Here is an 11,857-nt window from a genome sequence, read left to right on the forward strand (position 1 = left end):
CTGAAACACGAGCTCAGAATATCTCGGTGCAGATTTGTGTATGAGTGGAAGTCTCCTGGTGGCACAGGAAGTATGCAGCAAAGCTCAGCATCACTTAGGATTCAAAATTACTGCTTTGCGCCACAACTTTGCCAGAGTACAAATGTTAGCTGCAAGCCTCACAGTTTTGCTTTTTCATGTTTTACCTGCATGTATGTCTGTGTGAGGGAGCCAGGTCCCCTGGAACTGACTGGAGCTACAGACAGTTGTGAACGGCCATGTGGGTGCTGGGAATTGAACCCAGGTCCTCTGGAAGGACAGCTACTGCTTTCACCCACCGAGATGTCTCTCCAGCCCCTATATATAGTTTTCTCTTTAATTTTGGGTTTAATTCATCAAGAAACAAGAAGACATATGAGAGGAGAAAAAAATATTATGATTTTATTATGTGTGGGGATTTTGCTTGCATGTATGTCTGTACCTGATACCCGCAGAGGTGAGAAGATAACATTGGATCCTCTGGTACTGGAGTTGATGGGTGGTTGTGAGCTGCTGTGTGGTTGCTGGGGATAGAACCTGGTCCTCTGGAAGAGCAGCCAGTGTTCTTAATCACTGAGCTGTTTCTCTAGCCCCAGAGAAAAAGGCCTCTAAAGGGAAGCGGGGAGCAGGGCGGTGGTGGTGCACGTCTTTAATCCCAGCACTCGGGAGGCAGAGCCAGGCAGATCTCTGTGAGTTGGAGGCCAGCCTGGTCTACAGAGCAAGATCCAGGACAGGCACCAAAGCTACATAGAGAAACCCTTTCTCAATAAACAAACAAACAAAGGAGAATAGAATGCATGTGACATGAAACCAGAAAGGGTCTATCGGAGAAGGGAAGGGACCAGCAGGAGGGAGGCAGAGGGACTGGAGTGTTGGAAGAGAACAAGAACAAAGACCTGGTGTGGTACATGCCTATAGTTAAGTACTTGGAGGTGGAGGCAAGAGGGTCAGGAGTTCAAGGCCAGGCCCAGCCACAGAGTGAGTTTGATTTTGTTTTATTTTGCTTTACTTTGTTTTTTTCGAGACAGGGTTTCTCTGTGAAGCACTGGCTGTCCTGGAACTCGCTCTGTAGCCCAGGCTGGCCTCAAACTCAGAGATCCACCTGCCTCTGCCTCCCAAGTGCTGGGATTAAAGGCACGAGCCACCACTGCCTGGCTACAAAGTGAGTTTGAGGGAAGCCTGGGCTACATGAAACCTTGTCTCAAAACAAACAAACAAGCCCCCCAAGAAAACCAAGAACAGCGTTGGAGCGCAGCTGGGAAACGGCTTACTCCACCATAGCGAAGACTTGACTCTAACCCCTAGCACTCATTAAAAAGCCAGGGGTGGTGACACAGGTTTGTAAGTCCAGCACTGGGAAGTGGAGGCAGACAAATTCCCGGGGCTTGATAGCCAGTTCGTTTAGCTGAATTGGTGAGCTCCAGGCCAACGATAATCTAAAAACAGAAAGAAGGGTGGGACCCGTGAGGCCGCTCAGTGGGTAAAAGTGTTTGCGGAGCAAGCCTGACAACCTGAGTTCAGTCCCCAGAATCTGTGTAAAAAATCCAGATGGACTGGTGTCCGTATGTAATCCCAGCACTCTGGAGGGAGGCAGAGAAAGAGAGTTTCCGTGTAGCTCATGGGCCGGGTGGCCTAGAGTGTGCAGCATGGCAGAAACGGAGGCCCGATCTCCACAAGGCGGAAAGAGAGAATTGACTCCACAATGTTGTCATCTGATCTCTGGGAAGTATGCCTGAAAACACACACACACACACACACACACACACACACACACACACACACACACACACACACACACAGAGGTGTAGGGGTATAGGCAGAGTGTAGTGGCCCACACCTCTGATCCCAGCATTTGGGAGGCAGAGGCAGGCGGGTCGCTGAGTTCCAGGCCAGCCTGATCTATGTAGCAAGCTCCAGGTTTAGTCAGGGCTGCACAGAGAAACCCTGTCTAAAAAACAAAACAAGGGGTTAGAGAACTGGCTCAGCGGTTAAGAGCACTAGCTGCTTTTGCAGAGGTCCTGAGTTCGATTCCCAGCACCCACATGGTGGCTCACAACTGTCTGTAACTGTAGTTCCATGGGATCTGATGCCTCCTTCTAGTGTGCAGGTATACATGCAGACAAAACACCCTAATACATAAAATACACAAATGAATCTTTAAAAAAACACACAAAACAAAACAACAACAAAAACCCCAAACAACACAAGACAATAACAAAAAACGAATTAAAGAGCAGGAACACAACAGAAGGAGGACAGTGTCTGAGGAATTGACCTAAGGGTCTAGTGTTGACCTACAGCTTCTATACATACATGTACATCTGAACACACATGTGCTCCTGAACACACACACACACACACACACACACACACACACGTATGAAGTTGCCAAAAGGAAACTCATTACTTTGCATACTAGTCATCTTTATTTATAGATTTTTATAACTTTAAAAACAAGGTTTATTTATTTTATTTTACGTGTCTGAATTTTGCCTGCATGTCTGTCTGTGCACCATATTCATGTAATGCCCATCAAAGTCAGAAGAGGGCATCAGAACCCCTGAAATTACAGGTGGTTGTGAGCTGCTATGTGGGTGCTTGGAGCTGGACCTGGGTCCTCTGAAAGAGCAGCCAGTGCTTTATCCTCTAAGCCATCTCCGCAGCCCCTTCTCTCATGCTAATTTTAAAAAATCCTAAAAAATAAAAACCCTAAAAATGGAAAAGAAACGTGAAGGTAGGTATGGTAGTTTGAATGTAATTGGCCCCCACAAGCTCATAGGAAGGGGCACTATTAGGAGGTGTGGCTTTGTTGGAGTGGGTGTGGCCTTGTGGGAGGAAGTGTGTCACTGTGGGGGTGGGCTCTGAGGGCTCATATATGCTCAAGCTTCACCCAGTGTCTCAGTTCACTTCCTGTTGCCTGTCGATCTAAGATGTAGAACTCGCAGCTCCTCCAACTCCACGTCTGCCTGCACACCACCATGTCCCACCATAATGATAATGGACTGACCCTCTGGACTGTAAGCAAGCCCCCATGTTTTCCATTATAAGAGTTGCTGTGGTCATGGTGTCTCTTCACAGCAATAGAAACCCTAACTAAGACAGAAGTAGAGCACGGTTTCTTTTCAGGGCTGGTCAGGCTTTGATGCTAGCAGCTGCAAATGGTTTTTCTTGTTCAGAAATTTTGAACCTTGTTTTCAGTCAAATAGTCTCACTGCTAAGCCAGGGTGGCTGGGCAAGTCAGCTTATCCAGCTTTGATTTTTGACCAACATTCATGGAATGTTTGACGATGGCTAAATTGAGGATGCCAAATAGTTCCCTAGTGCAACACAGTAGATTCCATGGTTTTCCATAACTTACCTATCAACGGATGAGGACACACGGAGAAGCCATAGGCTTTAAGCAACACACACTTTTGTCTGTGGTGCTGAGGTCAAAGCCCCAGGGCCTTGCGCATGCTAGGCAAGCTCTCTGTCCTTGAGCCTCGGCTCAAGCCTTTCGTTTTGCAAGCTTCTCCCCGCCCCCCCCCCCGCCCCCCCCCTCTACTCTGTTCCACAACTGTTTTTAGTGCCATCAGGCTTTTCACTTCCAAGGAAGAATCCATGTCAAGTGGTGTTGAGTGTTTGTTTATTTTTCCCCTTGACTTCTTCAACAGATATTCTGTTATTTGTTTCATGCATACTATTTATAGCTCCTTCTCAGCCACTTCAAAGCTGGTGTTTGCCCTGACAGTAACAACAGCTGGTCTGTATTGGTGCATCTGTCAACTCATTAAGAGCCAAAGAAAACCTCTTGAAAACATTCTCCTTGTTTTAAAATTGACTGTTGATGTCCCCCCCCCCCCCCAATGTCCTCAGTTCCCCAGCAACTCTTTTCATTGAAAAGCTAATGCTGCGGTTGTTTTTTTCTGGACGCGTTTCTTCAGCTGCTGCAATCAAGCTGATTTAATTAAACTCACTTCCGGTAAGAGCTTTCCGTGTTTGGTTAGCAAACTAGCACGTTGGAAATTCATTTTCTTTGCAATCTCATTTTCACATTTTAGTTTTTGAAGCATTCCACTGTGATTAGATATGTACTGAACATTTCCAACCTTTATGAGAACTGCTTTTCTGTGAGCCGGAAAGATGGTGGTTTGCTTAGCCTGCTAATATTGATTTATCTTAGTTTCTTTACATTTCTTTATGACTTTATATGTATGGGTGTTTTGCCTGCATGTGTGTCTGTGCACTACACACATGGGGCACCCTGGAGGCCAGAAGAGGGTGCTGGACTCCCACGAACTGGAGTTACAGACAGTTGTGGGTCACGATGTGGGTGCTGGGAATTGAACCCAGGACCTCTGGAGGAGCAGCCAGTTCTTAACCACTGAGCCATCTCTCCAGCTGTGATAAAATACTCAGTCAAAAGCCGCCTAAGGAGGGAAGAGGTTATTGTATTTCTGAGATCAAGGCACAGTCCATCATGGCCAGAACATCAGAGCAGCAGGAGCCTGACGCAGCTGCCACAGGGCATCTAAGAGCAAGAAGCAGTGAAGTAAGCCAGCTGCTGCTCAGCTCTCTTTACTCATAAACCCAGTCAGGGATCTCCTGCCTAGGGAACGGTTCTGCCCTAACTTAAGATGACACCCAGAGGCCCATCTCCCAGGTGATTCTAGATTCTGTCAAGTTGACGACACTAACTTTCACATTGATATATTGGGATGGCTAAAGAAACTGGGCACCCATCTCGGTACCCACTAAAATAAGTAAATCTTACAAGTTTTTTTTTATTCTTATTTTATGTGTATGAGTATTTGCCTGCCTGCATGTCTGCGCACCACATGTGGGTGGGTAGTGCTCATGGAAGCCAGAAGAGGGTGTTGGATTCTCTGAAACTGGAGTTACACGTGCTTGTGAGCCACCATGTGGGCAGTGGGGATCGAACCCAGCTCCCCTGGAAAGGCGACCAGGACTCTTAACTACTGGGCCATCTCTCCAGCCCCAAAGAAGCTTTAAAAAAATAATTTATTTTTATTTTATGTACATTGGTGTTTAGCCTACATGTATGTTTGTGTGAGTATGTTGGATCCCCCAGGAACTGGAGTCACAGACAGAGGTGAGCTGCCATGTGGGTGCTGAGAATTGAACCCAGGTCCTCTGGGGGAGCAGCCAGTGCTCTTAACCACTGAGTCATCTTTCCAGCCCCCCAAAAGAAGCTTTTGGAGGAGTGAAAACTTACCGTGGGAGGCAAGTAGATTTGAGCAGTATAAAGAGATGGGTTGTGTAGATTTGTATATGTGTGTAATGGAGCCCCCTTCCCAGCCAATGACTCATCACACAGGGGCTGAGAATACCAGTTGTCAGAAGCCATTCTGGTGCTTGGGTCATAGGGGCCCTTGTGACATCATCACTCTGTCCTTACTATTCTCTCTGCTGGATCAGAGCTAGAGAAGCGCAGACCAGAGGGTGATGGGAACATCTAGCCCCTAACCATGGGTAATTTCGTAGAATATAGATCTGAGGGGGGTTCAACCATGCATGCCTAAGTCAGGGCACTGAATGCTTTATAAGAGATTGATCTGTCCAGGTGTGTCCACCCCACAGCCCATGGGCAGCATGCAGATGAGGAGAGCTATGAACGTGGCCCAATATAAAACCTGAAACTTCCTTAAAATGTTATGAGATTTATGTGTGTGATTGATTTTGTTTTGTAACTCAGTTATGTGGTATTTTTCATGTGAACTTTGTAGGTGGTAATGTCATTCACAATGTCTGAAGGTTGGATACATTTGGTAAGGTAGGGTAAGGTCTCCTAGTTACCATAGTAGGGGATTCCCCCTCCATGGTTAGTAGTGTAAGAAAGGCCAGAAATAGCTGGGTGTAGTGGCCCACAGCTTTAATCCCAGCACTCAGGGAGGCAGAGGCAAAAGGATATCTCTGAATTCAAGGCCAGCCTGTTACTGGACAGCCAGAGCCACATAGTAAGACCCCATCTCAAACAAACAAACAAGAAAGGCCAGAAGTGGGGTCTTGTTGACTTGGAACCAGGAAAAACATTTTTATCTTCTTCCCTATTTTCTTCCCAAATAAGGAAAGAGAGCTGATTAAATAATAATCAGAACAAGGCATAAGTAATCAAGTACCTGGGAGGCTGAGCAGACAAATTGCTATGAATTTGAGGCCAGGCTGGGCTACATAGTGAGTTCCAGATCAGCTTGGGCTATAGGATGAAAGTCTCAAAAAAAAAAAAAAATCATCTGGCTGGAAAGATGGCTTAGCGGTTAAGAGCACTGGCTGCTCTTCCAGAGGTCCTGCGTTTGATACCCAGGGCCCACATGGTGGCTCACAACCATCTATAATGGGATCTGTTGCCTTCTTCTGGCATGCAGGTATACATGCAGATAGAGTATTCATACACATAAAATAAATAAATCTTTTGTTTTATTTTGTTTTTCCGAGATAGGGTTTCTTTGTGTAGTTTTGGTGCCTGTCCTAGATATTGCTCTATAGCCCAGGCTGGCCTTGAACTCACAGAGATCTGCCTATCTCTGCCTCCCAAGTGCTGGGATTAAAGATGTGCACCACCACCCAGCAATAAATAAATCTTTAAAAAAATGAATTAAAGAAAATGAAGAAGCATGTTCTAAACATGCTACATGCTGAGTATGTGCAGGCATGTATGTTTGCAATAATGTAAATGCTAACTGAAGTTTAAACTGTTGATAACATGGGTGAGTAACAGTTCTCTGGTAGATTGTTGGACAGAAGGTTCTGGATCCCAAGGAGGTGGTCCTGCCTAAGTGAATCTTTTTTTTTTTTTTTAATATTTATGTATATGGTATGCTCTCTGTATGTACTCCTGCATGCCAGAAGAGGGGGGAGTCATATCCCATTATAGATGGCTGTGAACCACCATGTGGTTGCTGGGATTTGAACTCAGGACCTCTGGAAGAGCAGCCAGTAATCTCAACTGCCAAATTTATTTATTTTTACTTTATTTGCATTGGTGCATTACCTGTATGTATGTCTATGTGAGGGTGTCAGATCTTGGAGTTAACAGTTGTGGGTTGCCCTGTGAGTGCTGGGAATTGAACCTGGGTCCTCTGGAAGAGCAGTCAGTACTCTTAACCACTGAGCCATCTCTCCAGCCCCCCCCCCCCCCCGAAGTGAATCTTAAAATCATTTTACTTCTAAATCACGGGTGTCTTGCTCTAGACGGACCAATGAGACAACCCCTGGAAAACTGGGTGAGGTAGCTAGGGCAAATGCCCCCGTCTTATGACAGGCATGCCCAGACACTCAGAGGTCAGGTTGACGAATTCCCGCCAATTAACCCGCATATACCAGAGGAAGGCTTACGTAGCTGGTCACCTGGGTACAGCTGTGGCCCCGCTGGGTCCTGCACCTCCTTAACGGAGGATCGGGATTCCCGTGTGGCACACCCCGAACTTCCTAAGTGTCCTAAGTGGTCTTTTCTCTCTTACAAGGCCCAGAAGAAACTCCTGCCGTGACAGAAAAGACTCCTGCCATGACGGAAAAAACTCCTGCCATGACAGAAAAAACTCCTGCCATGACAGAAAAGACTCCTGCCAAGACAGAAAAGACTCCTGCCATGACAGAAAAGACTCCCGCCACGACAGAAAAAACTCCCGCCAAGACAGAAAAAAAGCGCGCCTTGACAAAAACATCCGCAGCGGTGCTCATTCAAGCCTGGTGGCGTGGCACCCTGCTGCGACGCTCGCTGCTGCATGCCGCCCTCAAAGCGTGGATCATTCAGTCCTGGTGGAGGAAGATGCTGGTGAAGTTGTGGGAATTGAGGCGGCGAGGGGCTCTGGAGGTGTATGCTAAAAAAACATGGGCAACGGTCAAACTTCAGTCCTGGTACCGGATGTGGCGCATCCGCCAACGATACTGTCGTTTGCTAAATGCTGTCCGTATCATCCAGGTTTATTGGCGTTGGCATAGTTGTCACACTCGTGGTTTTATCCAGGGCAACTATGAAATCAAAGAAAACCAACTGAATATTCAACTTGAAATTTCCCTGGGCTCACAGGCTTGCAAGGTGCAGCAATGTATAACCCTACCAATAAAAGAGTGATCAGGTCTGCTACACCCGTGTCCTCAGCTCTCTTTATCAGGATTTCCAGGTCACTATTGGAGTCAATATGGCAAATACCAGGTATCTGGCAAATCAACTCTGAGGGACACTATTGAAAAGGAGCCTCGGTGCTGGAGGAGAAGGATTTGGGATAGATTAGTAATGTCTGCCATGGGCAGGAGCGTTAGGATTTCAGGGTTTCCAGGTGTTAGTTCCAGGGAGAACATATAAATGGTCTCCCTTGACAACATAACATAGAGGTCTGTATTTTGGAGTTTTGTGTTTGCTACAAAATTGCACAAGTTATTTTAAAAATCATGGTAAAAATTTGACACAAACTCACTCTTTTAAACTAGGTTGAAAGGTAATTACATTGTGCGACCGTCACCATCAATTTCCATCATGTTTTCATCTTGCAAAGCTAAAAATTTACCCATTAAACAGGAATTTTTTGTTTCTCCCTCCAGCCCTGGACAACTTATTTGTCTTTATGCATTCAACTTTTGATGAGTGGCACCCCTTCCCCGTCCCCATTCTGGAGAACCCAGAGAACTTGCAGAAAACCTATGTTGTAGCGACTGGCTTATTCCACTTATTCCAAGTTCAGGTTGTAGCACGTGTCAGGCGTCCCTTTGAAAGGCTGAATCACAGCCCAGAGAATGCACGTACCGCCTGTGTCCACCTGTTAATTGATGTGTACCACTCTGCCTTTTGGCTATTTGAACAATGTGGCTATGAACACAGATGGACAAATAGCACTTTCCCTTCTTTTTAAAAAATTTGTGTGTGTGGTGTGTGCATGTGTATGTGTGTTTGTGTGGTGTAGTGTGTCATGTATGCATGTGTGTCTGGTATATGCTTGTATATGTGTGTATGAGAGTCTGTATGTGGTGTATGTTTGTGTGGTGTGTGTGTGTGTGTGTGTGTGTGTGTGTGTGTGTGTCTGTGTGCTGTGGAATAACCCTTCTGAAGACTGTGAAAATGCATTGCTCTCATTGTTAATAAAAAGCTGATTGGCCGATAGCTAGGCAGGGTTTTGGGACAGAGAGAATGCTGGAAAGAAGGGTGGAGTCTTAGGAGTTATGAGCAGATGCAGAGAGAAGACAAAAATTCAGTGTTGAAAGAAAGTACCACCATGTGGCAGACCATAGATAAGAAATATGGGTTAATTTAAAATGTAAGAGTTAGCTAGTAACAAGCCTAAGCTATCAGCCGAGCATTTATATTTAATAATAAGTTTTTAAATGGTTATTTGGAGCTGCTGTAAAGACACAGAGAAACTCCACCTGTGTGTGTGTATGTATGGTGTATGCATGCATATGTGTGTATATGTGTATGAGGTGTACGCATGTGTGTGTGTATATGTGTGTGTGTGTGTGGTGTTTGCATGCATATGTGCAAGCTCATGCAAATGCACGCAGCTACCCTTGAACTCACGCTGTAGTTGAGGATGAACTTGAACTTCTGATCCTCTTCCTGTCTCCATCTCTCCAATGCTAGGATCATGGGGTACATACTCCCCCATCATTATAGGTTTGTTTGCTTTTCGAGACCTGTCTCAGTGTGTAGCTGGCCTTGAACTCAGGTCCTCTTGGTATCCATATGCTCCTTTGAGTCTACACAAAGGAGTGGAAAACTTACATCCCCATAAAACCCCAAGCGTGCATGATTTCAGAAGTTTTATTCATAACTGCCCAAATTTGCAAGCAACCAAAGTGTCCTTCAGCATAGGAGGGGTTGAATAAACTGTGATGTGTCCCTCAAGTGGAATATTTTGTGGTGTTAAAGTGAGTAAGCCATGATGACACATAGAAGAACTTACATGCATATGACTCAAGGAAAGAAAGCATCCTGAAAGGCTACATACGCAGTGCGTGCTTCAGCTATGTAGTGCTCTAGAAAACAAAACAAAAACAAACAAACTATGGAGGAAGTAAATAAAGTAAATGTCAGAGATTCGTAGGCTTTTGGGGGTGGGGGTTGAGAATGGAGAAGTATGTGGCCTGGGATGAATTTGAACTTGCAATCCTCTAGCCTCTGCCTTCTGCCTGCTGGGATTACACGTGTGTACACCTACCTGAGCACATAGGATTTTTTTTTTTAGGGAAGTTATACTATCATTCATGATTCCATAGCAGTGAATACACGGCAAATCCAAGAGTGTATGCTAACAGGAAGTGTGTGTTTTGGGTGATTTTGTTGTCGGCTTGTGGACTTATTGTAACAAATGTGCTGCTCTGGTGGAAGATGTTGATTATAAGGGAGATAGGAGTGTTTCAGGGCAGGGGGAAACCTCTCCATACTTTCGATTTGTTGTGAACTTAAAACTACCAAAAAGTTACAAACAAACAAACAAACAGCTAAAAGACTTCTAGGCTGGTGCGATGCTCAGTGGATAACGATGCCTGTCACCAAGCCCGGTGACCTAACCTTGACAGTGAGTGAGTGACCACGTGACATCTTTCCTCCGCTATCATTTAGCTCGTGAACACACTGTCCTTCACGGAGCCTGCTGAACTTTGGTGTTTTATATCAAGAGTTTTAAATTTTCAGTATATAGATCTGCGTTTACTGTATTAAGGGATTATCCAAATGAATTTTCTCTTTTCCTTCCTTCTTCCTTCCCTCCTCCCTTCCTCTCCGCTCCCTCTTCTCCTCCCTTCTTCCCTTTCTTTCTGCCTTTTTCTTTTTAGATTGGCTCTCATGTAGCTCAGGCTAGCCTTGAACTCACTATATTAAGTTAAATCCTTAAGTTATCCTTAAATTAAGGATGACCTTGAACTTCTGACCTTGCTGCTTCTACTTCCCAAGTGCTGGAATTACCGATGTGCACTACCATGTCTGGTTTTACATGGCACAGGGCTTTGCACATGCTGGCCATGCACTCTACCGAAGGAACTACCCTACTTTCTAAATCTTTTTCTTTGGGTGGATTTTCGTTTGTATTTAGAGTCTTGAATCTGTACTCTCAAACCTATAATCTGCAAATAAGAGCGGTTTGGCTTCCTCCTTGTCTGTCTGTCTGCCTGTCTGTTGTTTCTCTTTATTGACAATTGCCTGGGCTAGAACTCCCAGTACCACAGTGAACACCTTTGAGAGTAGATGTGCTATCTCACTTGCAGTCTGGCAGGGAAGTGGGGTTGGCGGAGTGTGTTCGGTTACTGTTAGGCTAGTGGTAGGGTTCTCATAGGACCTCTTCATCAGACTTCTAAAATGCCCAAGAGTTTTCATCATGAGTAGATGCTAAATTTGCCATGTTACTTTTCTGTACTGATCAATATAGTCACATATGGACTGATGGATTTTAATGTTTATCTTTGCTTCCTAGAGTTAAATTTGGTTTGCTCGAGGTCTAGAATCACTTTTATATGCTGTTGGGTTTTGATGTGTGGTTTTTGAGTGTGATGAGACATTTTATTGCCCAGTTATACGTGACTAAGTACCTAGGGTACTGGACATTTGTGCTCCTCAAGGATCAATCTGGGACAGTGGCTCTGTGTTTGTGGTCTCATGCCAGTGAAGACCAATGACTCAGGTACTTGTGGGAGTATGACAAGAAGAAGCAAGCTTTATTAGGGTTATGGAAAAGTGAGAAGTTGAGGGAAAGTGAGAGGCTGTCAAGAGTGAGAGGGGTCCTCACAGAGGTAAAAAGCTATTGATTGACCTTCCTGGTCTGGGGGTTTGTAGAGGGCTGCGGCGGACACTGGACAAAGGCTGAGGTAACATCGTAGTTTGGTCTCTGCTATCATGGGCACAGATGCTCTG

At 45.3% G+C, this 11,857-nt stretch overlaps 1 protein-coding gene across 2 annotated transcripts; it reads left to right on the forward strand.

Annotated features, from left to right (window-relative positions):
- Window positions 1-3,013: 3,013 nt before the first annotated feature.
- Window positions 3,014-8,104, forward strand: LOC102913598 (IQ domain-containing protein F5). 2 transcript variants are annotated; one of them, XM_076576988.1, is made up of 2 exons: window positions 3,014-3,035; window positions 7,482-8,104. In XM_076576988.1, the coding sequence occupies exon 2, from the start codon at window positions 7,523-7,525 to the stop codon at window positions 8,090-8,092; it is 570 nt and encodes a 189-aa protein (XP_076433103.1). In that variant the 5' UTR covers window positions 3,014-3,035; window positions 7,482-7,522; the 3' UTR covers window positions 8,093-8,104. The 2 variants fall into 2 exon arrangements, with proteins under 2 accessions (XP_076433103.1, XP_015852461.2); XM_015996975.3 differs by lacking the exon at window positions 3,014-3,035 and adding an exon at window positions 5,364-5,490.
- The last annotated feature ends 3,753 nt before the right edge of the window (window positions 8,105-11,857 follow it).

This window comes from Peromyscus maniculatus, chromosome 7 (genome assembly GCF_049852395.1).
Source record: "Peromyscus maniculatus bairdii isolate BWxNUB_F1_BW_parent chromosome 7, HU_Pman_BW_mat_3.1, whole genome shotgun sequence".
Lineage (NCBI taxonomy): Eukaryota > Metazoa > Chordata > Mammalia > Rodentia > Cricetidae > Peromyscus > Peromyscus maniculatus.